The following is a 26258-nucleotide window of genomic DNA, read 5'->3' as shown; positions in this document are numbered from 1 at the left end:
TTCTTGTTTACTGTTATAAAAACAGACCAACTGTTTATACACGTTTTTTATTATAAAAACCCCCTACAGAACATATCTGGATTTGGTTTGGCATCATAATGTAAATTTTGACATTGTAAAGATATTTTGACAGCGATACAACAAACCGATTCCATTGTTGTCTAAACCAATCATGACAATCACCCTCAAATGCCTGAATTGCTACACATATTTTTAATATGTGTCGATAATTTGAAGCATAATACAGGAAAGGAGGAACATAAAAAAGCAAAGAAATTTACAATAAAACAAACCATCTTTTCCTGGGATAATATTAGATCACAAATTCCTTGGTTTTTGCTTTTTAACGTACATTTTTCCATTAGTGATATCATTACTACATCTCATGGTTTCATATTTGGTATTTGTGAGTTCAATCTATGATTAATGTCTGACAATATAACACTGGCTATGTACGCTTGTTCTTTGGATTCGTGAATGTGTTCTGTGGCAGCAACTTCCCCCTGATGGCAAATACAACGGTTTAGTGTCTTCGATCTGTTTTAAAACTACTAACCAAACACATATATATATTAAGTTTAAAGGAAAAAAGGGCTGTTTACCAGATTTACAGACAGTCTGGACCGAAGTATATGCATGCTGCTTTTTGATGCAGAATTTTTTTTAATCTTAAACCATCTACCATGCTGCATTATACAACTAATGCTTTGTAGTTTTAAATTAAGGACATAAGTAGCTAGAAATAAGCCTATTTGTATTTTCTAGGACCACAAGTTTTTGAAAATAACCACAACTTTTTGAAAATCAGCATATTACGACAACTCTGTATAAAACACATTTGGCACAGCCTTAAAACCTTTTGACATTAATAAACATACTGCTTATAGATAGATATGTTTAATACTAACCACACTTGATCCTACTTATATTAACTTACTCACATTAGATTTTGTTTGATCTTCGGTTTGATGGGATTCTTTCCTTGATTCACCTTCAACCAAAACACAAGTTACTTGTCAAGCAATCTGATATGTGTTCTGTAAGCTCTGAATTTTGAATGCTGTGAATGTCAGCTAATAATAGAAATTACATTCTAAAATCTAATGACTGACAAACAATTTGCATGATAATGTCAGGGGCAGTTCAGTGCCAAACTATTCTGCAATCATATAACGTCAATACATGACTGTTTTCATACACATTAAAGCATGAGAAACATATCAAGGAATATTTATAGTAGGACAATAATACAGAAAGTACTAATGTAACAGCTGCACTGATGAGACCTCACAGGTCGAAACAGTGCGTGTACACACCCTGTCTGCAGCTTACCAATATTATTATGGCTTTTTTTGCACATATAATACAGAAAGGTTGTCTTACCATATTTATTGCTTAGGTGTTGGATAGAGGATCCAGCAGATTCCTTTGTTTTCTGTTTAGTACAAAAACGGCAATACACTTTTAAGTTAAGCAAGTTCTTGCAAAAGAAGGAATTACTAAATTTTTTGGTTAAGTAGAGTAGGATGAGTTTTGTTATACAACTGCTCATATTGTTGCCTGTATAACTCATAATGAGGAAGAAGCAAAAGATTAGACAACTAAAGCTACCTGCTTACCTTTTTGTCCATATGAGTTTTTACAATTAATTCTTTCCTTGCAATATGACAATTTATCTTTCTTTGAAAAACTCAAATCACTACAATTGAAATCTTAATTTAGGTGATTTCCCCGGGAAATGTTTTATTCATAGAAATCATACAAAAAATAATAACACGTCGAATTTTTCTTTAAATGTTACAGAATTTATTTGTTATTTGAAGTTTTAAAACTTGTAAGCTATATGTAATCACATGACCACCTGACTACGCTGTCCAAACACTAGACGCTTATTTTGTCGCAGTTTGTACGGAATATATGTTGTTGATATGAAAATTTAATATTTCGCTTTAATGCTGCACAGCAGTACGCTCTGTACCCAAAGGGGCATCAGTTACCAGATAATATCAGGGCAGCTAAATATGCTTTTTTCTATTTCGTAACCATTTATTGCTATAAGAAGTCGGATAAATTACACACCAGTCAATGTCAGTTAAATTCGACTGCAACTGTCGGCTGTAAAATATTGGATATATAAAAAACGATATACATCGCAAATAACAACGTACATATATATATGTATATATATACAAAACGGCGTTTAATTCGGATAACGGCCGAACGCCTTGCGTACATAAGAAAAAGCCGTTGCTTTTGAGTAAAAATATAAACAAGAATTAAAACAGTAACAAATACAGAAGAAATCGATGGAAATGTGTTTCAAAAACAATGGAACTGTTATTCCAACAATAAGGGAACCCTTTATCGTGTAACTAGCGTTCTTACACGCATCATGCTGTTTTGCACAAGTTTGAAAATGAACTTCACAGGAAATTAACTATATTCGTTTAAGTTATTTTGGCAACAAAAGCGCGAACTACTTCCAATAGCCATTGGCTTTTTCTTTGGTTTCTGGGCATACCATCACAAACTATTGCAATTAGAAATCACTTTGACATTTGCAACAAAGCATAGCAACGTTAATGGGAAACATTTGATATTGTACATTATCCAAAGTCTGTCATGCCCTCAGTAACGCAATTTAAACATTAGTGAGGCCTAGCGGCTGAGGGTACGGTCTTTTCAACGGGTTAGTTGCTTCATTAAACGGGGTCGCTACCGGCGCTGCTGACGAGGCCAGATGTATCTTCGGCCGAATGTTGCAAGTTTGACATTTCTGTCATCGCGCTCAAATGGCGCCCTCTGACGGATCCCTTAACACTGCTGTGGCTGTTCTTTCGCTCGCTGTTGGATGCTGAAGAGCTGTTCATTGCGCTGCTGTGTATTATAAAAATGGGTTAGCGGCGTTTATGTTGGTTTATGAAAGATATAAAGAAGTTTATCAAAACAAGCTACACCAAAATGATTGGTTAATACCACTTATAATTACAGGTTGCAAAAAAGCTATGATTTGGAACAACGATATATGCGTTAGTAATGCATATTTATTGCTTACTTTTACATTTACTACAAAATCAATTACATTATTGGAAGTTGGGGGGTGCATCTACACACATATTGAAAAGCATTTCAAAACCATGCAAATTCTAATGAGAGAAATCCAGTTTAGACCTAAAAAGTCAAGTTGTTCCAGTCAAGTTTATGTAAGTCGAAACACTGCAGCACACACACGTGCACACACGAGAAGCCAAAAAGCGACTTTTAGACGTCCAAGCGGAACAAATGCGGAAAGTAACATCATGCGTGAAGATGATGGTATATGACAAGATGTTCTTCAAACTGATCCCCGTGGATTTGTTTCTGATACGAGGGAATATAAGATATGCTGTGGTGGAATTATTTTAGTCATTTGATGCTTTGGATCCCAATGTTTTGGCATTTTATTGTGATGAAAACATCTACTTCTCACGAATTGAAATTGTTTAGTTTCAAAAAAATGTGGTAATCGCGTTTTTTTCAAAGAATCCAACTTGCCTGATGATACCGGGCAGTGCAATGAACCGTGACGTGTGCATGCAAGTGTGACACAAACGTTCACAAAAGTGGCTTACATATACGACTTCAACACTTTTTTATATTGGCATGCTCTTACGTCACGCTCGGATGACGTCATCCGGGTGGAGGGGGCACACGTGGCCTTGGCGCTGCAAGAGGACAATGGGTAGGATTTGCAACGGAGGGTTACAGTCCAAATGTAAAGTACGATGCTACCGTGGAGAATTTTATTGGAGAAACTTATTTTTTGCATAGCTACTGTTTTGATATTGTACCTTGAGACACATAACAGCTTGTCGATTTTTTCAAATAATTACACTTATTAACAAACACCCTTGCTCTATCCACTAAAAGGCTTCTCGTAGCAAATAAATATTCCAATGGTTGAAGCCTTAAACTGTTTTTCTTGGGGTTAAATATTTGCGCGGATGTTCGTCGTTTGATCATGGCTTCATTTTACAAAATAAAGACAGTTCGAATTAGTAACGAGTATTCTAATAGAGTTTTAGGCACTCAAGACAGAAGTGGAAGGAATGCAGAAAACCATGCTGGAAATGTAAGCTCTTCAAAACCGTTGTTAGAAAAAAATTAAAAAGAATTGTGTCAGTCTTGTGAGTGAAGCGAAATAATGTAGAAAACTCAATTAATGACAAAGAATAGCAGCCTCTAATGCACACAGAGTGCTAATTAAAGTGAGTCGATTGGTGGCTGAAGGGCGACAAGGCAAACTTACAGTTCATACGCTGTTTTTCGTCACTCGTTCCCGATATGTGGATATTCCTGGGTAGACGAAAAGGGTTACCCGACGCGTAAGGTACAACAAGCATATAGCGTTTCACGCTAAAACACACCAAAGTACAGTTTGACTTTTTATATAAGTTACTAATAGTACGTGGACTGCGTTATTGTCATGCTGCACCAGTGACTGAAATTCAATTGTTGTGCATGATAAAGCTGTCACCAATGACCTTCAAAGCATACTCCTTGCATGTGGTACCTAACTATTCAGTCCTCTTTGTCATGTGCGCTAAAGCCTAATCTAGACTTGGCACAAAAGGAACACCAAATGCTATACACACAGTCTATTTGGTTAATGGCATTATCCTTTTGGCTACTACTGCGTGTTACAAGTGATACCTAATGCTGAAACAGTATTAAGCGGACACCTACCTTGGTCTGCCGTCGGGATGTTTAATGCAGTGCTGAAAGATAGCGAGGAACCTCTTGCGAATATCTCTTACAAAGAAGCCGTATAGAATGGGATGGACGGCCGGGTGCATATACATAAGCATGTAAAGCGCATTGGTTACCTGTTGAGAGTCAGTTTTCAGTTTGTGAATAAACATGGAATTTAATGTACTGGTGTATTTTGGATACCCCAATGCTGGGGTACAAGAATGCATTTCGCCACGTGGTGCATCAACAACCAAATAATTATTTTTTACACACATTACCCCAACATTCAGCACAGTGACGTAACCAAGCCAAAGTTTAGGTGGTGACCAAAGCTTGTGCAAATTTAAGTGCCAAAATTCTTTTTTAAAATGACTCACAAATTGAATAAACTTTGATTCAAAGATTTGCCGATAAATTATTACGTCCATGACTCAGCAAAAAATAAAATGAACCCACCTCTTGGGAAACGGTCTGAGAGAGATACTCGTTGAACCACGTGATCACGCCGTAAGCATAGTAAGGACCCCATAGTAGGAGAAAGGTAGCTGATACTATTGACGTCAGTATGAGCGTTTTCTTTCTGGCGGTCGCCATGTTGGAAATGTTGTCTCTCCGCCCCATCATAACTACAAAGTGGAGAGTGTTTTTTTTAGTTTACATTCGCACAGTTAGCGAAAGATACACAACAAAAATTACCCCAAAAAACTTAACCGAAACAAGACAAGAAACTGCTTAAGCTGCAGGCGAATGTTTCAAGCCTATAACGAAACACAAAAACTAGATTTCGGTTAAACGAATCCGCTATAGCTCGTTTTTTTACGTTTAGAAGCAATACATAAAAGGCGCTTTTAGTTGTACGTATAATAAAATTGTGGGTGATCACTCAAAACAAATAGTCTTTTAAAACATAATACGTTGATATTTAAAAAAAAATGAGGCTATACTATCAACTCCGAGTATTCTGAAACACCACAATTAGGTAAAACCAGGGGACTCTCTAACCAACTTAATTGAACTGCGGTCATAGAATGTCGTACTCACTTCGGTCCCTTCGCAGCATGTTAGATATCTCGCAGAGGATGAGGCTGTACGAAACCAGCGTGAAGACGAACGGAATAATGAAGCTCATGCTCATGGTGAAGAAAAGGTAAATACGCCTTTGTTCGAAACCGATGATTAGAAAGTCGATGCACTGAGAAAAAACATCCTCTTCGGGACAAAACTGATTTTCATCGATCGAGAAAAAGTACAGCTGAAAAGGAGAAGCAAATGTATTTTTGATATTTTGATTGGAATAATATCGGTAGTGCTTGGGATTTCGGTAGTCCACAAACCCCAAAAACACAGCAAATGGTCTGAAAATATAAAGAGCAAGCCGCAAAAATGTTTGAGTGTCATTTAAAACTTTTTTAATTTATTGTGTTCAGCATAAGACAGCTAATATTGTTGCGTAACTGTAAGGTTTGTAGGCAGCTTATCACAAAAAAATGTGTAGATGCACCACACCTCATGTTTAGAGAATGGAAATGAATAGATCGCAGTAAAGCAATGTAATGTAAATATATGTACATAATCTTATCATCAAGTTTACCAATTTTGGAAAAATTTTCAGAATTCAGATTATTAGCGACTGTAAGATTGAAAGATGTTGAATCGAACTTACTGGTGGAAGACTACTGAAAAACGCGATTAGCCACGCGCCGATGAGAAAACGTTTGGTTCTTGATCGTTGTTGGTTCATGTTCGACATCGGCGAAAGAATGCTGCACACACGGTCTAGGGCAGTAACCTGCAAAAAATATTCTTTTATTTTTACTTTTTTCTTGGTTGATGTTTGATTAAAAATTTGTGATTCGCTACTGCTAAGTGATTGATGAACGTTTCCGTTCAAAAGCATAAGCTTGTGTCGTGAGTTATATCCTGTTATACATATTTGCTACAAAACTTTCCATTTACATATTTGTATGACTTTGTGCTGCACAAAATCTTCGCCGAACGGATTTCGTCTTTCCCACGTTTTTCGATGTGATAAAACCTGCATGTTAATTCTAGATCTACTGTACATTAGGCCTGCTTTTGGTTGATAATATGCGACTGGAATTTTGACAGGCGATGACATTGCTGCGTACATTGAGAACTATGTTTACACAGTCGAATATGATGGAAGGCGAATTGCTAAAGTTCATGACCAGGAATGATTTGCGTTTCCGACAGTTGAACACTCACAAAACGGCCTTTGGATGGAAATCCGCGTCATCTCTGTGACGCAAGTACGTCATAAATAGAATTTTTGGAGAACACAAGCCCGGGTTTAACCTCAGCGCTTCTGTTTTTATATAACACCCATACGTATTATGCGAGGAGGTTATACGTGGACACTATATACATGGGCCCGCATACATGTACAGAGAAAAAATGCACAGAAACTCCAAATCGTTGCAATCATGACAATGGCGTGCGTGCGTGGCTAATTTGAAGATTGATTTTTCCGCTACAGTTTTTCGCAAAAATGACGCCTTCCAGCTTTTCGGTCATGTCCTGACACGCGAATGGGACTGCGATGGTCTGGGAATGGTTAACTGACCTTTTGATAAGTGCATTTTGCGGGCAATATGCGAAACTGCATGGATTGCTTCCTAAGGGCCTATCGTTGAAACTTGTTCTTGGCGTTGATAAAAAGAGCAAATTCTGCACGAAGTGCGTTTGATTGCCACACCTTTCGTGTGAAAAGTTTCTGGTGCCAGAATTGCCACCTTTGAGTGGAAACCAATCACATTTTTTCGACATGGGAACGCTGCATATAACGCCAATGCTTTGTCCCACTTGTTTGCATTTTCTCAGATAACCGTAGCAGGACTGGAAGTAATTCATGTAAGTTAATCTAGATATCTGTTGTAGCATTTCGCGGCAAGAAACTCAATAACTTTCTGAAATTTTCAAGCATCGAAATATGTTGCAGTGGCCACAGGGTAGGTCAAAGAAAATATGTGAAGCGTGTATTTAACCGAAAAGAACATGGTTTTATGTTTCACAATTAGCGAAAGCAAAATTTAAACATTTGTCGTTTTTTTGGTCTTCCTGGTAAGGGCCTCTTTCTTAACCGTGTCGCCTGATTTTGTGAAACCAGTCCAATGTGCCGTGGACCGTCCCTGACTGTGGTAAACGCAGCAGAGATACTTCTCGTGTTAAAATCCCACACCGAACCGCAATATAAACCACAGCGCCAAAGTCAACTAGAGGGGCGTCAAAAACTAACATAGCGCGCAAGTGTATCATCCAATTAGCCTGTCCATTTCCATTAGGGCAAATAGCAAATCAATGCCGCAAGGTCGATATGAGAAACCATGCAGTGTAGGCCGAACGCAAACGCGAAAGCCTTCAGGTTTTCAATCACTTTTGCCAAAAGACCAAGTTAAAGTACCGCGGTATCGTACTAAAGTGTGATTACATTGATCGTGGACTGTCCGGTTTTGTTGCACAAGCAGCTGGAAGTTGTACCCACTCGTAAGGTTGATGTACGCGACTGAGATACATTTGGGCGAGGTTAAGAAAAGAACGCGTGACCTGACAGGCATTGTGGGAAGAAAAATGACTCAGCACGTAGGTATCCTCTCACAAAGAATAAAAGTACTAGTGCCAATCGTGCTCCATATCGCAATTAAATTTCGTAAGCAAATTGGCTAAATGCACTTCAATGTACACCATGGAATGAAACCGTGAATTCGCTTGTTAAGTTTCAGTGTACATGGCTTATATGATTCCTTGATAAAATTACGTTACGTTATATTTCACGAAGATACAACCAATACCCTCACGGAATTTTGCGGTAAAGTTGCATGACGTTGTTTATCAGGTAAGAAATGCTCATGCAATGGTTGTGATCATTAACACCTATACACTTATACCACGTTGCTATTTTATTTTCTTAAGATTAAATACATCGGTGCAGGAGTGCCAATCCCTTTAGAGTTAAATTAACGAGGCAACCTGCTTCCGCTTTAAAGCATGCACGAGCTCACATCGAAGATATTGATTACAAATTGGTGCTTCCGTAACTTAGCACGCCCACCGGTTCAGCCCCTTTGTTGCTATTTGATCACTTGATAAATGACCACAAGAACTGGGGCTTGTGGTCCGTCTCTTACTGTGGAAGGTTAACCGCAATTACGTGTATAGAATATTGCTATGTGTTGCTCTGACACCACGAGCTCACTCTGAAGGCGAATATGCTTAAAACATCATCAATCTCGACCACGCCCAATCCGTTTTTATTAGAACATACACAACAAACCGACCTAGGGTTGTTTAAATTGCAACCAGTATCGAGTGGATACTTGCTGTCTCCTGTACGCAACTCAGTTTCGCACACATTAATCCGTTTTTGAAAATCTAACGAATGCCCGCAGTTTAAGAAACTGGTCGCCTGCAGGGAGGGACAAATTATACAACACATTGTAATAAGTGGAGATGACACTGTTACGACATTCGTTGGATCCTAAGTTCACGTCAGTGCAGCTGGTGACAAGTTGGCAAACTGGTCAGTATTTTGGCACTTTTGCATACTTTTATATTTCCTTGATGAATTATCTTTGCGACATAACCCTGAGAAAGTCTCGCCGGATGGTGGACGAAACGTTGGTTAGAATATATTCTTTCGTAACTTAAGTGCCATAGTTCCGAAACTCGCCTTTAATATATGCGGAACATCGTGATTTGACAAACGACTTTTAGTGTGCAAGTGCAGATGTGAAAAAATGCGGTGCTTTTACGGTGCTTTCAGCGACACGGGAAGTTGGCCTCAGCCAGGTGAAGCGTAAACACAGGCAACATGTAGCAGTGTAACCCAATCACGTTTAGACAAATGACTTCGAGAGCTCCGCGGTAGCGCAAACAAGTTGGAGGCACTTCAGCAACCGACGCGGCGAAAAGAAGTCATTTTTCGTGCTCCCTGTTAGCGGGATGTGCGGCAATGGCTGCACCTTCGCATATAGAGGCGTGTGCAATGCTGCAACCCCTAATGCTAAGATTTTGGGTAAAACAAAAGAACAGTACAGAACAAATCCGAAAGGGCGACAGTCCTGTGACTTTACGGTTTTCCAACTGATACAAAATTCAGGGGAAAGCGGGATTAATCTTTAAGTTTAACATTATGAGAATTTTTGATTACTTTGACTTTCGTAAAGCATTTTTATCGTCGGCGAGAATAAAGACGTCTCATACTTTCTACGTCCAACTCACCACCACATCTGTCTTGAATCGAAGCAATACCTCGCACACACACACACAAAAACATGTGAAGGTCACGCAGGGTTGTGGAGTAAATTCATCCCGCCAAACTAGCTGGAATGTGATCTTTGATGTCTCCCCAGCGAAGGAAGAACCTTTTGGGGTTTTAGTTGACAGTGTATACAACCCCGTGCGTCCGGGCATGGTCACGCATGACTGGAAGTCATTTTAGCACGCTACTGCATTCAACGGATTCCCGGGTTGCTGCAATCAGTAGAGAGAAGAAAAAAATATCATTCAGAAAACAGGAATTAACGTATCTGCTTGGTGGTAAAGATGGATCTGTCTTCTCTTGTCATATATCCGAAATAACTCACAGAGTGATTGAAACAAAAGATCACACTGACGCCGATCGTCAATCACTCTTTGTGAGTTATTTTGGTGCAATTAGTTTCACAATTTTATTTGCAATAGAAGAAACTGTGGTTGCTGATTTTAGTCGCTTATGTAGCATATTTTGTGATCGGCCTTCGTATCAACAATCGTTGCGGCAGAAGGTGGTTCATATTGACATGCCTTAGTTCCACTTTACCATTTCACAACACAGTTTTCGACAAAATTTTGCCCGGTGCAAGACGCTGAAAATTTGTGTATTTGCAAAGGACAGAATTTTTCGCGCGTTTTAAGCGTGAGAAACGAACCCAGCAGGAGGAATTCGTGCGTCAATGCACTTGTAACGAGATAGTCTGCTGCATTGGGCCTCCGAGGATCACTGCCGCGGTTCAAGGGCTCCTGCGCAAGTTTTGCTCCCTTGCGACTAAGGGCTACTGAAGATTGTCAAAACAAATGGTGCAGGTGCGTTTCCTCACAGCAAAGGTCGTTGCTTTGAGGACCATCGGTGCAAGAAAAAGCCAAAATATGAACTTGCACCAATATTTTTGTTGCCTGGGGTCCATTTTCCGCGAATGATTCAAAACACTTCACCGTCCTTCTATGTTGGGAATTGCTGCTGCAAAATGTGATAGACCGAATATATGTGTTTATCAAGGAGTCAAACGCTTGTGTCAGGCAATACACGAAAAAAATTGCTGGCATTTCATTTGCACAGCACTTTGCACCAATATTTTTGTTGCCTTCTAATCATCCTGATCATTCCAAAAACATTTGCAAAAACCTAATAAAGGCCAATTGACTTGTGTTTAACTTCAATGAAAGTATAAAGCGTTGATGTAGCTAATCATTCCGGCGGGGACTACTTTAATATCCTCATTGGTCCGTGGCCACCCTCAGGGAAGGTCTCTAATGCCTTTCTCGATTCCAGTGAGAGGATTTAATACCGCATAAGATTTCACTGCAAAAACCGCAAGCTTGCCATGTCGCTCTCTTTGCAATGCCATTGAAGTATAAAGCGTTGATGTAGCTAATCATTCCGGCGGGGAAGCAAATTTCCTCATGGGACAAGCTTGCGGTTTTTGCAGTGAAATCTTATGCGGTAATAAATCCTCTTACTGGAATCGAGAAAGGCATTAGAGACCTTTCCTGAGGATGGCCACGGACCAATGAGGATATTAAAGTAGTCCATTCATGTCAGCGCATGCATCCCGGTTGCGTAATAGGTTTAAAATTGATATGAGGCATCCGCTACTGTCGATAAATCTGCAAAACCGGTCACACAAAATGAAAAAAGTTGACTAAATCTTGCAAATCGTTGCAGATTCTAGACAGTATATACAGATGCCCGAACCATAAGCTTGGACCTGCGCTATCTGCGACCTTGAAGCACACACCACGAAACACCAGGCCTGCTTTTTCCAACATTAAAGGTTTCTTTCGGAAAGCAAAACAGAGAATGGTCGTAAATGGTGCGAAGACAACAAAGCAGTAAAGGTTCGCCGGGCAACCGAAGCCAACATACCGCCCGGTATTATTGCGATATCTCACGTCATTCCGCGTTTTACGGTCTCGTTTATGGCATGCTTCGAGTAAAGTGGGACGTGTTTGCGATACAACGAATTGCAGAACTTGGATATCGCATTGAGCGCCGGACTTAATAACCTTTCTGGATTTGGTGGTGGTCGTGCCATTTTTTTGTGTCGATCGTTCACTTTTCTTACGCACAATTCACATCATTTGATTTGCGTTGTTATTTTTGGTGTAGTTTCCCAATGCAAGCAATCTCACAAGGAAAGGCATTTCATCTTACCGGCATTGAGTGGGTTATATTTTGGCCATATAAAGTATCACAACCTTTACAACGCAAAAGATTCTGCTCAATACTGTTCGTGGTGGTCTGCACTTAAATACGCCAAAGAGATCAACAGTGCCACACAGAAACTCACTTAAAATCCACGACAGTCGTTGTTATAACAAACTCTATTTCGTCCAAGAACTCACCACCACCATGAGCGAACTGATGTACATTCCAAACTGCTTGAGCATGTTGCAAAGACGACAGAGTGCTTCGCCGCCGAGCCACTGCATTGTTGTGTTCCACATCGCATCTGCAAAACAGAGTTGGCTTGCATTTACAAATTGGCCCCGGAATGCTCATGCGTTTGCGTGTGCCAAAAACGGCCGAGCCAATCGCATATAAAGGCTGAACAGAAAGAAGAATTCAGACTATGCTGTGGTGGATATTGTTTCGAAACCGAAACGGCCAAAAATTTTCCGAGTTTTTTTTCCCCAAAATGTCCACTGCAATTATTTTAAAGGATTGTCAAAAATCTTAACTGCAGAATAGTGAAGCTCGTTGCGTCGGGTTTTGTCTGTAAAAATTGTTTAATTTGTTGTCGAAAGTTTGATTCAAAGACACCCTTATTTTGAGAAAAATTGCTTTCAAATATATATATTTGTTCCCACCAAATAAAAGCATGCACCAAAAGCAAAATTACATAGGTTTGTTGTAAGTACGGATGTGGGAGATTGGATCCGAATATTCGGATTTAAACAACTGAGCTTGGAACGGAATATTGTAGTTCTGAAACTGCTATCAAAAAATAGCAGTATGGTATCAAAACTATTGAATTTATCACACGAACAACAACACAGAAATAATACTGCGTCGCTACGGCGAAAATAAAACGGTGCGTGGGGTGTTTTACGACTGATATACGATTCGGTTCGGATTCGGCGAATATTGGTAGCATTTTCTGCATTAACACGTACCTAAGTTTTAAGTATTAATCACAGAATCGTATAGGGCAAAACTTCAACGCATCACAACCTTTTAAACCATGCAGACCAATTCTTTGAAGGGAATGTTTTTGTGGGAGTGTTTTGTTGGCTTTAAATCCGGTTGTTTTGAGCTTTTTCTCGTGCCTTTAAGTGTTTAAAGCCGTGGCAACAACAGTTCCAACGCGCCGTCGTGTCTTACTTTCGTCCTTTCCAAAACATGACAGATCCACTTGTGTCAACAAATGTGTTACTGTACGGAGGAGAACAGTCAAACACTACTTTTAACTCAAATATTATGGCTTACACTATTCGGAAATCATTTGTATAATGATAGTTTAGTCCAGAGGGCCTGGTTTGGTCGACCTTATTTCCGCTTTTTCATACAAAATTGTTTCCGAAAATTTAACCAGGCATTTTTTTACGGAACAAAAATATCATTTTTTGCGTGACGACGTATTGCTGCATACGTATTTGTTGTATCTTCAATTTAAAATCAAATCTATCACAAACAATAAAACAGTTCCAATAAGCCTTGAAAACATTTCAGGATATTAACCCCCAATTAAATGTTTCTTGTTGAGTGAATATTTTCTGTTGGGTGATCATGCGTCAGTGCAGCAAACCATGGTGGAGGCTCAATATACAACGAGTTTGCTTAAATTCCGCACAGCTTCTGCCAGATGTCTGTAAATATTCCTATACGGCGAACTGTTGCTTATTTCCAATCTATCATGTGGAAAATGCTACAACACCGGGTCACAAAGTTTTCGACAAACTTGATCCACATATTTGTCTGTGTAAAATAGAAATCTGTGCGAATTTTTAAGGTTATGCGTGAACAGGACAACCGCCTGTTTTTTTTGGTTATATACTTGAGTTGAAATACTACACGAAATCATAGCTTTTCTGTGTTACATAGGCTTATATGTGGATCAATTTTGTCGAAAACTTTGTGAACCGGTGTAATAGTATCTTCCTGTCATGTCCCTAGAAAACACAGTGCAATATTACTTTGGTATGTTGAATCTTTAAGTATATTACCGCGCTACGTTAGACCCCGCAACGCAACGCAAACCAATCAATAACGCAAATTGATCCTAAAATTTCTCCAAATATTGCCTCGCTTAGTTCGCAGGTCGTGTCCCACACTTAACAAAATTGAGTCGCCTTGAACGTCGGATATATCGACTTGTATCAATACGCGCAAATTGAATTGAATAGCGAGACAGATCCGTAAATCGTTCGGCTTTGGACTTGCGAGGCGTCAAAACCAACGATCTTTCCCATGGGAGTCGCCCGCAATCGATTTGATTTGGTTTGACCCGCTGTACTCCACGGCGTCTTTGACAAGCAATTCCTGCAAGTTGTTTTGGAACGGTCAATATCGCGGCTTCCCGGCATCATTTAAGTGACAGCCGGTTGGCCGTGATATTGGCTGAAGCGGCATTGAAGTGTATATTTGTCGCAAGACCGTTTACCGATCTCTTATCGACGGATATTACTGTCAAACATTGGCAGGCGGGGGTATCTCTCTGCACCATAGAAAGTTAAGGTCAATTATTGTGTTCCAAAAGTCCCCGCACCTAAAAACTACGGGTCGACATGTGAAGAATTATGCGCAAATCAGCACAAACAAATTCTCCGCACGTTTTAGAGAAGACCTGGAAACAATATTTCAAGATATGAAACTTAAACATGATTTCGTACGATTGAAGATGCTGTTTTGATGACATGTTAACATGTGTTTTTCTTACCACTAACAATGGGAACGAAACAGATATTTTTCCATAGATACGTATCCAACCCAACTTGTCCTACGTTGGGTTAATTAAAAAAACGATGCATTTTATAGTCCGCTAACCACTCTTAAACGGATGGCTACTTAGAAAAAATGGAATTACAAAGGCACCACAGCTGCTACTGAAGTTACAGTTACGCTGGGGTTAGGTGGTGGGACCCGCAAAAGAGCTTACATTAAAGATTACGTTTCTAAACTTCAGACGTAATCTTCAGACTTAACCTCAGACGGGTACGACGCCAGACCGCACGTCAACACAGACCATAAAACAGCGTCATCTCCAACCTTGCCCACGGTTTAGGTTAATTAATACCACAAAGACAAATGGGAACACTGGTATGAATTATTGACAGCGGGCTCGTTAGTGGGTTTTAAACGGGCGGTTAATAAAGGCTTGGTTATTGTGGAATCTCTTCGAGAACCACAATACTGTCGATCCACAAATATACAAATTAGACATTTTACTGTCGCCGTTTCAAAAATTTACAATGCCAGTGTAAGGGTACTGGTTTTGTTAAACATTTGTTCATACAAACTAAAAAAGCTACAAACTATGTTGATCTATCACTTCAAAAGAAACTGCAAAGTTTTTTAATTTTGTGATACGCCAAGAAAAAACACCCACTTTCCCTTAAAATTTTTTTGAAATGAGTCCGCCGATTTTGCTCAGGACTTACCCATTGGCATTGAAAAGAACGTGAAGGCAAGGTCAGCCAAGGTCAAATGGATGGTGATGACCAACACGTGGGTTTTTCTCCTGGCGCCCCAGAGGCAGTACAGGACGAAGAGGTTGCCAGCGGCGCTGAACAGGAAAATCGTCCAGGTGAATATGACTCGCACAAGCTGGGTTGTGTTGAACACAAGAAATTTCTGAAAAATAAAAAAAATGCTGTATGGATGGAATATATCCGAAAACTAAAAATAGGTTTTGATCACCAGGTGACATGATGATTTCTAAACTGCTCGTTCTTTCAGTTAAAAATTAAAAAGTGCTTTCCCCTTGGTTCCGTGATTTTGCTCGCAACTATTTATAACTTTATTGTTTCCTATGTTTGTCCGATTGACCGGTGATTGGTGTTTTTTATTGATTTATGTCCCACTGTGTTTTTATCTGTTGCACGCTTTTGCACTTTTTCGTCGCGCAATTTCCTTGCGTTTGGATTCGCTACTGTTTTGGTTTTATTCTCTCGTCGTTCGTACAGACGAAACTACAATACAATCTGTGTAAGCTGCAGACAGATGGCCACTGTTTCGACCTAAAAGGTCCCATCAGTGCAGCTTGTGTGACTTTCAGACGAATTTGCTGACCAAACGGCCAAGCAAAGACTTCCACTTTGTGGTGACTATACAATCACCGTCATCATATTATTGGCTCCACTTTGCTTATCTTACAATACAATCTTTTCAAACAAAATGTGTTGTTTTTTCACCGGAAGATGGAATAAATATTAACAACCATGAAGGTTGAGACGCAGCGTTTGGATAACATTTATCCATGTGGACATGTTTAACATTCGTGGAGAAACGTTGAAACTTGCTGTCCTACGCAAGGATTTCTCCAAAAGCATGGAATGTGCTTTTGCAATAGTCATGTGCACCTAGTTCAGGCCCCACCAACAAATTTGCGTCCATGGCGGCACCCTAAATTAGAACCTAAGCAATTCATTGAGCGAATTGACTGTGGAAGTGGCACCTTGCTCGCCCCACATCGGTCATTGGTTGTTTGCGACCAAGGAAGTACTTAACTACGTCCAGCATATCCGTTCTACGCTGATGGAGCGACCGCGTTCGTGTGCATATTGCCCACACACCCTTGCAAGCTGTTGTTGGCTATTAATTAATTATTGTTTCAGCGGGTCTGTGCAACATCAACACACAGTTACCACCAACATAAAAAGTAACTTCGGGACCAAAATTCCCATGGATTAGCACCCATATCTGGGGTTTCAAGGACAAACACAGTACGTCATAAAGAATGCTACGCAATCCGCAAACTTGCCTGATTGCGATAAGTCTTAAGTAACAGATGCTAACCAGATGCACATGCCACGACATGTCAACGTGTTCTGCACCTCAGACACTGTAAAAAGAATCTATGACCGCCTACTCAAAGTGCTCAAGACTGATATATCACACACATACTAAGTAATTGTTGATTGCAAACAGCTCTAAATGTCACTTCCATTCCAAACGATTTGCAACTATTTTGGAAGTCCTGTCCGCCGATAACCGATATAAAAAGGATCATGTACCCTTAATTCAAGTTACTTGCAGACGTTCACACAGTTTCAAATTTAATCGGAGACAAGCCAAACACAATCTCATGTCAGTCAAACCCTAAGTCGAGGAAAACAACGTCAAGGTCACCTTCAAGTATTGGGTGCTGGATTTACAAAAGCATTAATATTCATGTGGTAATGCTGGCCCATGTTAAGCACATAGAACATATCCTTTTACACAAACGTAAGTTTTTCGTGAACATTTCATGACAAACTTTGTTGTATTTGAAAACTGACATATTTCTAAACCGCTCACTCGCGTTTTCTTGCAACTCTCCATTTTAAACTATTTGGTTCAACAGAATCAATCGTCTATTGCATTAGAGTTTTTTAGTTTGGCCTCTGACAAGCGAAACCGTAATTACATCAATTTAATCAAAAACGATTAAAACCACACCACCAATTCGCAGTTTAAACACGATCAGTGCAGGTTATATAGTAGTCACATTTTGGACTCGCGTTCCCAGAATACAATAAACTAAATGCATCACAACATTAACAGTGTGTGCCACAATCGCTACGTACTATTCAAAGCGGAGTAAATAGAAAGAAACGAGGATATTGTGTTATGAGTAAAACCAGTTAACCTCGAAATCACTATATTGACTATAGTGGAACGTTTGTGACCACAGGTGATATTCCATTGCGAAATATACTGTCTGAAACTTGTCTCGGTTTGCGGCCAATGTCAAAGTTTGAGTGTTTTATTTCAAATTTCCTTTAAGGTTTAATATCTATGCGCATTGCAGGTAGCCCATTCAACAAAGCCTTTCTTTGCTGAAGTCCGCAAAGCTTGCGGTAAACAGGTTGTTGTGGAAGGTAAGTAATAGGATTAATAAAAACAAGCCCGCGACCGTGTTATGTCACCCGTTTGCCAATCCACCCTCTTTCTGTTGGCTGAAATTGCCAGGGGTCAGGATTATCTGAAAACAAGTGCTTTTAAGTGGAGCTGGAAAAATCCTATCCGTGTTTGGTTTGAAAACTGTTCGGTCACGGTTGAATAACGGGAGGTCACGAGGTTGGGAAGTGAAGCGTGGCGGGTTTTTCTCCTTGTCCCAAAGGAATTTTCGAGTTTTTCTTATTTTGATGAAAAATAGAAAACAAATTGCCAGTTTTCTGCCATATTTTGTTTTCTACTGGCGATGTTCGTTCAAGTTTCGACGCTGAAACGGTCATTCAAGTTTGTTGGTGGATAATTTCAACAAAGTGGCTTGCGCACGTGAGGTAGTAATTAACCTCATGAAAGTTTAATGTAAAGTAAACTTGTTGACGACTAACACAGACTTACGCAAAAGCGTTTCAAGGAAAAAATACGGCAACAATGCTCTTTTAGTCAAAACGTGTTCTTTTAGTTTGAACGGCGAGATCGCTATTTACATACATAGACGTAGATACAACAATGAAAATTTAACAAGAAACCTACCCCAGATACAAGAAATACTGAATTCAACAAACCAATAACGGCAACAACTTAGCCCACGTGATAATGGCCGCGAGCTATTTTCATTATTTCATTCCGAAATTCCTGTTTTCTCAAACCGTGGAGACTATTTTAGTTCTCCTGATTACGCGCATTTCGGATATACGCTGTGAAATTTTCCGTCCACTTACGGTATGGAACTGCTATAGAATCACCTGGGTTTGTTTGGATGCTTGCGGATAGACGTTACACGGACCTTATCGAAAACGTGTTTGAGAATAGAAAATTGCTTTTCTTCGTGTCCGTAAAACTCCCAACCTAATTTTATTTGTTTATTTTAGTCAAGTACTTCAACAACAGCCATCACGTGACGGATTTATCGTTTTGACGTCATGCTAAATTTTCCAAACGTGGCGTTTGTAAAGCGTAATGAATGGATTTTCTTCCCAGAAATAAACTCGAATTAATAATACAAACACAAGAATGTAACGATTCGACATAAAACACAAGAACGGCTTTTAAAAGACGCAGTCACAAGTTTCAGTTCTACCCGCCACAAACATTCTTAATGCATTTGTATTCGGTAAGAAAATAATCCAGCCCCTAATGCGAAAACAACCAATGCGGGTCAACACTTTGGCCACAGCCCTAAACGGCCATCAACGTCACCTCTGCGATTAGATCAAGTTACCTTCAGTCGTGCTTGTTCAAGTGGTCAGAAAATTGAAGTCAGGGTCCAGCAGAGTAATTGAGGCGGAAACGGTGAGCGCTATCATGACAATGGCCCGCATTGTTTTGATTCGAAATGTCAACTTTCAAAGCCAGTGTGCGGCCCATTCGCTTTCGAAAGACCGATCAAAGCCCGAAGATTTAGCATTTTTGAGGCTCAGATCATGTTTTAGGCTAAGTTTAGGTCAAATTTGTAAAACTGTTTTTTTAACCTAATAGGCTTTATCACATTTACGTTTAGTGCAACAAAACGTATTTGGGAACCCCATGGTTTTGCAATAATTTATTATTTGCTCAATACCAGGAAAGCACAAACCTGATTTTTCCCAAGCTTGGGTATGACAGCAAATTTGTGACGACACCACAGTCAAATCTTTTTGTATAGATTTTCAATTAGTACTCCCTTTAATCAAAGCACCACTCAAGAAAGTTTGCATAAACAAACAATTATTCAAAATGACTTCACACGATAAGAGCAAATATACAAGGCTGGCTCAGGTGAATGTAACTCACAAGGACCAGGCAAGGTTTTGACGTGCAAGTGCGTGCTGCATTGTGTCCGGCAACGCCTACACTTCCCGCGGTAATAGATGGTGCTTGAATAAGCGCTATTTGTATACACACGATTAGAAAACGCTGAGACCAACGAAAATCCGCTGAAAACCACATGTGGTGTTTCTCATAAGTCGAGGATGACGTCAGACATATGACCCTGGAAATAAACATGCGGCGACCGAATGTCCCGCTGTCTATTTTATAACGGAACACTGTCGCCTGTTGATAACCGTTCGCTTGTAATCATTAAAGAGGCAGGGCAATCTCCCGACCCGCCCACGACCACAGTTGTCCATTGTATGAGGTGCAAAACCAGAGAGTGGATTTTACAATGTTATATAAATTCATTTTTTGAAATATCAAATTCTTGGTGTTTAAAAGTCAGCGGTGTACTATCCAAAGATGTTGCCATGAGCATTCGCATTTATTTCTGCCAACACAAGCGCGCTCACGAAAGCAAAATATAGTTTACGAACAGTTTGTCTCAGATTCGAAAACTTGAACAGAAGCGAGAACAACAAATGCGACACGGCGTTACTAAAACCCATTTTGCTATTAAATTACGTGCTCCTAAATGTGGAACGTAATCATGCATCCGATTAACACCTTTCAGGATTGCGGAATACGACCCTAAATGCATACGTAACCTGGTTTTCACGTCAAAAATTTTTTTATTCATGTTGAATTTGAGGCCTTGCACCATAGCTGGGCCTGATATAGCATATGTAGTTTAATATATGTATGGGTTTGGTTAAATACAACCAAAATTGCTTTAAGGTAAACAAGATTAGGTTTTGTTGTATTTATCCGTACTTGATTGCCTGCTCTTATTGCATGTTTAGATGAGTGAGAATTGATCGGTGTACATGTTAAACTTACGTATCGTTACAAATTAGAGTAAACACACAAGAGCAAGAAGGGCACGAAAATGGTGAGAACTATCTTCAAACTCAAAATAAGCAGAAACAGCCAAAAACACCCTAGTTTCAGTAAAAAGGGCAACAGGCATTGCTAATTTCAGAAGAAGGTACAATACCTCCAGGGTATTGGCAAGTCAAAATTGACATGGTCCCAAAAATACATGCAACTGCAAAAAACTTTCGCAGCCTAACTGGAAGAAAGATGCCACTGCTTATTTGAGGGTTTACGAAATGGTTTTACCATCCTTCAAGTAAAGTCAATGAATTAACGATAAATTGTCACGTGACAAGCTACAGGGGATAATATAAGAATGTTTACAAGAAATTGATGGAATTTGATCCAACAAATACATAAATCACTTAGTCTCAGGGATAAAAACTTGGGCGCAAATGTAATTTTTCTTTGTCGTCAGCCTTTGTGATGTCAAACACAAATATGCACAATGGTAGCATTAAACACAACAATGTCGCCTAAAATCCAACGTTGAACTTCACGAGTGATACAAATAACGAACGTTTGATCGCATGACGCGCCGCGAGTCCAGACAAAGCAGACACTTCAAAGTCACTTCTGGTTATAATCTGCTTGTACAACTCGCCAAACTCAGGGGTGAGGACACATTGTGTGAAAACAACTCTACGTGACGGAATCAACGTGGCGAGGGCAACGAACAAGAAGTTATCATTGCCTTTATCAACCGCTACATGTGAATCAAAATGACGAATAGGTGACATTATTATTAATAGTAAACGAGGCACACAATATGGTTTCTGACAGTGGTAGTCATTATTACAGTTATCAATACGAAAAATTCCGTTTAGCCTTCAAGATTTGCCACACGGTTGCGGTTAATTATGAACAGAGGCCGTTGCCTGGGAATACGCGCTTATGTATTTGCTCAAAGGTAGCTGTACTAATACGTGAATAAATGTTAGCGTTTGGTTCGTTCTACTCGTCTCAACACAAGCTGAATATTGGCTTTTTTTCATTCATCCAGTAGACCTCTATTCCTGGGACAAAAAGGGACAGAAGTTTTGAAAAAACCGAGGGCTCGTTTTAAACGCGAGATAACCACGTAGGCCGAAGTCTCGACGAACAAACCATTGTACTGTACATTGCCGTACAGTCGGTCAAGCCGAAATCTTTCATAAAGACTTGAAAAAACACCAACAGGCTGACGAGGCCTGAAAGATAGTTGCGCCAAAGGCAGAAACCCCGTGTTGACAAAAGCACCGTAAAACGTCGGCCGATAATGCGCGGGCTGGTGAAGGGATCACTACAACACGTAATTAGGTCAAACGCTCTACACGCTTTAGTGTAAAGGCGCGTGAATGGGATACGTTCGACGTTGGCTGGTTTTACGGTTGGCGCGTGGATGGGATCTCCCTTGTGTTCAAGGAATTCCTTTAGTCAGTACAGGGTATGACCGACAAGTTTTTGGCTCCCTTGCAACAACGTATAAACATAAGATAAGATAACGATTTTACCAAAAACATTTAGCGGTGCGAGTTCACGTCATAATCTATTCAAAAAAGACCTATTCAACCACAAACCAACATATTTAAATTCCTCTGACAACGATTTATTGCCCGACAACAAGATAACGCTTCAAACTGCCAACATCTAATGCTGAAATCAGAAACCACTTCTGTTTCCACAACCACTCGTGAAACCGTTAAATTGTAACAAAAGCGCGTAATTTGTTTACCTGTGACTTTTCCAGGCCGCAGAGGCCTTTTGATACACATTTGAAAACGATTTGCCAGCCGTAATATACAGGGATTGACAACTTTTGATAGAGCCTCCAGATAAACTATTATGGTATCATATTATTAAGAATAGATTTAATTTGATACACATTTAAAAACTGTTTGCCCACTATTTGCTATGTGGGTTTTAAAGTATAGCCTCCAGTTAAACTATTGTGGTTTCGTATTAATAAGAACAGAAATATCGTTTGCTCACAGGAAAGGGTGCATTCAAGAATCTTTTGGTTGAGCTATGTCCAAAACATACCTCGTTTCGTTGCTGTCGTAATGCTGGCGCAATTACAGCATAACGACACACACTTTACACCGCATGGAAACGATGTTATCACCCTGGTTAAACAAAAGAACCAGCAGAGCGACTAGTTCACACAAAGCCTGCTGTTGCCGCAAATTACCTCCTATACATTAAGCCGGAAAGCAGGTTTACGAAGCCTCGACATTCCCCTGTGGTATAAGATAAAGGAGATTGTGGCCCAGATAGGGTTTAACGGGGTATATTCTTCCTTCATCAATTTGCTCTAGCAACCGCTATCTCAGACAGGGTTTCGCCTTGTGGCTTCATCTTGGTTTATGGATTGACGTTTCAAAATCGTTTTTTTATCTATTTTCTCACGTCTAAATTAATGCGCCTTTATTTAGACGGTCTTACATCATGCAACACTTTTATATTTCAACAAAAAACTGCGCGACTTCAACCGTTATATGTTATCTAATTGATCTATAAACGTTAGAAATAGCTTTAAACAACAGTAAAAAATTATTCGGTGCGTCGTTTTGAAATTTTTTTTAGAAATCAGTACGTCACAGGTTCGTCAACGCGCTTTTCTGACATCAGCTGTAACGTAACAACCACAGTGCTTCGTCTTAACGCAATAACAGCAGCAACGTTTTTGTATGGCGGGAGTAACATAGTAGAATTCCAGAAGGGTGAGATGGGTAATGCCAATACCTTCAGTGAAAACTGGCAAAGATCAGTGTTTTAGTACAGCTACAAACGAAAAAATTTTCCAGGCGTGTTTGCAAATCCAGTTAACCACCATAAACAACATTAAACAAAGGCTAATTGCTGGGCTGCCTAACAGCGAAAGTGATTTAACGCCTAAGAATACCAATTGTGCAAAGAAAACCAGACAAGGTAAGGCACAAAAACACAAGTAACTGAAATTGTTTACCGACAAGTAGATCTCAAGGCAAATGTCTCTCCCATTACCCCCAAACTTTATCTCAGCCACAAATCCGCACGTGGTCGAGCCATTCTCAGTGCACTGCTGCCAAGCTAACGAGTGTATCGAGTTACTAGTTGCCAGAAATACACGGTTACTTCCTTTGAAGGAAATCAGCTCGAATAAGTAATGGAAGCGAGCGCTGGTTACAACAACTGCTTTGGGGGAAGCTGCATTCTGGATTTTGATTATGCCGTCACAATGCCAACCTACAGCATGCGGTCTTGGATAATACATATAAACATAGCGGGTTTCGACAAATGCTTTCGGTTGGTGTTTGACAACTTGTCCATATGGATGAAGATTTTAAAAATGGAATGCCCCCTATAGCAAGCCCTATATAGGTTGGCCGATTCGTCAAATACTTGTATTCTTACCACCAATTGATAAATCGGAACAACATTTTTGACCTCCCAGTGAGTCCCCCACCCTCCGGTTAACAAACCCACTTTGCAAATCCCTGCAAAGCCTAAAACGCGAATGAGAAATTGCATTGTTATCGATGCAGTACAGGAGTGCGAGTCACCAAGCAAACAGATACTATTTCAACGGGGTCTGCCTGTCAGAAACTGCCGCTTTAAGTCGATGCGTTAACCTTTGCAATACGGGGCCCGGTAATCTATAAAAATATCCACAAGATTTACGCCTAAGTCCACGAACAAATAGATCCGACAGCACACAGGTAAGGTAGGCATCAGTTGCATATGATTGGTCACAACGAAAGCTCGTATCTAGAAACCCTAAAGAGCTCCGATATCATAACTGCTTTAGTAATCAAGGATTGCCGGCGGAATATTAGCCAAGTTAAAAGGATATTACCGCACTTCGCGAGTTTTAAATTTCGCAGATCGTAAACGTAGCGCTAGCAGCGTTGTCGGCGTTCTAGGAACTTTGAGCGCAGATGTTCAAGTTACAGCAGTGTTCGTTAAAACTTAACTCACTGCTTTCTTTGCTATTGATAAGGATGCTCTCATATAGGGTTGTATGCAATCCATGTAATATTACGTCGCAAACACAATCGAAGCGCCTTTTTGGCAGACGTGTATCCAGTGTTGAATCGTATTTGTAGAAGACGATAGAAAACGGTAGATTTTGTATTTAAAGCTTGTTTGCGGATTTTAGAGCTTTAATATTGCTTGCATCAGTCGCTTAAATTGAACGAACCGTTTTTAGCAGGTCGGTCGCTCGCAGCGACTTTTTGTATTCTAGTGTAACGTGCAAGGTCAATATGAATATTAGCAATCGAGAATCCCGGCATATTCCTACACAAAGGTTTTACTGCTGGTGGATAACTATATACACGTTTTTACGAAAGACTTATTGTTCCATATAATCACAAGGGGTCCGAAGCTTGTAACTTAATGTTTTTGTGGTCCCCGAGGACGTCGACGGCGGTCCGCGGGGATTTGGTGTCAGAAAATTTGGCGTGCACTAATTTGGTTTACCGATGTAAAACAAGACAAGCGAGTGTTTTTATTTCGCTTTTCTTCGAGCATTGGCTTTTTTTCGTAGTTCAAATCGTTATATTCATTACAACGGGCGACGGGATGAGGTTTTGTGACGCTGTCGTTTTACCCGGATCGAAATTAGTGCAGAATTATGTGCTGACTTTTGTAAGGGTATCTTGTCAACTTGCTCAACTGTTATTAATAGCTTTCCTAATACCGAACGCAAATTTTGTTCATACATTTAACAGTCTTTTTTATATCTCTCCCAACGTTGTGTCGTATAGACGTATTTTACGTTCCCGAATAATGTACGAGATTGATTCTGATTTGAAACAAGTGCCTTGTGTAAATGCAGAAATTTGTGCTTTCTCGTTTCAAGTTTGTTCAGATTTTTTTTCCACCCGCAATTTCCTGAAATTCCGTTCGTTAATGTTTCATCGATTTTGGTGATTCCATCTGTTTATCGTTGATTAATATTTTATAAACCGTCGATGTTAGGTCCCCAAAATGCTGGATTTAATCCGAATTACTCCAATAATATCTAATAGGGGTTAATGCATGATTACGTAAAAAAATTCTCAGAAACGCAGGAAAATCGCGCACTGCATACTGCAGGTTATGTTAAAATTTCAGGGTGCAATTTTCGGGGTATAAACTGTTTAAAAATCTTTAAAATTTAGAACGTACCTGTGAGTATTCGCAATCCGGAAAAAATGGAGCCATGGTTCCGTTCGGCACGCTCCAATTCGCTGTTGCGTTAATTGCCGACGTCATCGTGACGTAGTTTGGCGTCGTCATGTTTTCGTTTATTTGTTTAATCGGCAACGTTTCCTTCTGTTTTCTTGCAGCAATAATCCAAAAGGTGCAGTAAAAAGCACAGTTTTATAACATTTTATCGACACTGGCATCTACATGTGCGTTTCTGTAATGGAAAAACAATACAACAATTATATAGAGTGGCTCACACTGACCTTGACGAAGCATT

The 26258-nt window shown here is 39.8% G+C and overlaps 1 protein-coding gene across 2 annotated transcripts; it reads right to left on the bottom strand.

Moving 5' to 3' along the window:
* Nucleotides 1-43: 43 nt before the first annotated feature.
* Nucleotides 44-26191, bottom strand: LOC145905598 (gonadotropin-releasing hormone receptor-like). Of its 2 annotated transcripts, none has more exons than XM_082992841.1 (12): nt 25961-26191; nt 15607-15799; nt 12352-12458; nt 6395-6520; nt 5773-5983; nt 5188-5357; nt 4726-4865; nt 4289-4335; nt 1620-2877; nt 1384-1435; nt 942-991; nt 44-503 (listed from the first exon to the last, which is right to left on the bottom strand). In XM_082992841.1, the coding sequence occupies exons 1-9, from the start codon at nt 26069-26071 to the stop codon at nt 2867-2869; spliced, it is 1116 nt and encodes a 371-aa protein (XP_082848967.1). In that variant the 5' UTR covers nt 26072-26191; the 3' UTR covers nt 44-503; nt 942-991; nt 1384-1435; nt 1620-2866. The 2 variants fall into 2 exon arrangements, with proteins under 2 accessions (XP_082848967.1, XP_082848968.1); XM_082992842.1 differs by having other exon boundaries at nt 1620-2874.
* Between the last annotated feature and the right edge of the window lie 67 nt (nt 26192-26258).

Source organism: Ascidia mentula, chromosome 6 (genome assembly GCF_947561715.1).
Source record: "Ascidia mentula chromosome 6, kaAscMent1.1, whole genome shotgun sequence".
Lineage (NCBI taxonomy): Eukaryota > Metazoa > Chordata > Ascidiacea > Phlebobranchia > Ascidiidae > Ascidia > Ascidia mentula.
Note: the sequence above shows the minus strand (reverse complement) of the source record. Positions and strands in the feature narration are given on the sequence as shown.

Coding starts and splice junctions, on each gene's coding strand:
- LOC145905598 (XM_082992841.1), bottom strand. CDS start 26,071: ATGACGACGCCAAACTACGTCACGATGACGTCGGCAATTAACGCAACA. Junction 12,459..15,606: donor GTTCTTTTCAATGCCAATGG/GTAAGTCCTGAG, acceptor TCTGTTTTGCAG/ATGCGATGTGGAACACAACA. Junction 5,984..6,394: donor TTTTCAGTAGTCTTCCACCA/GTAAGTTCGATT, acceptor TCTCCTTTTCAG/CTGTACTTTTTCTCGATCGA.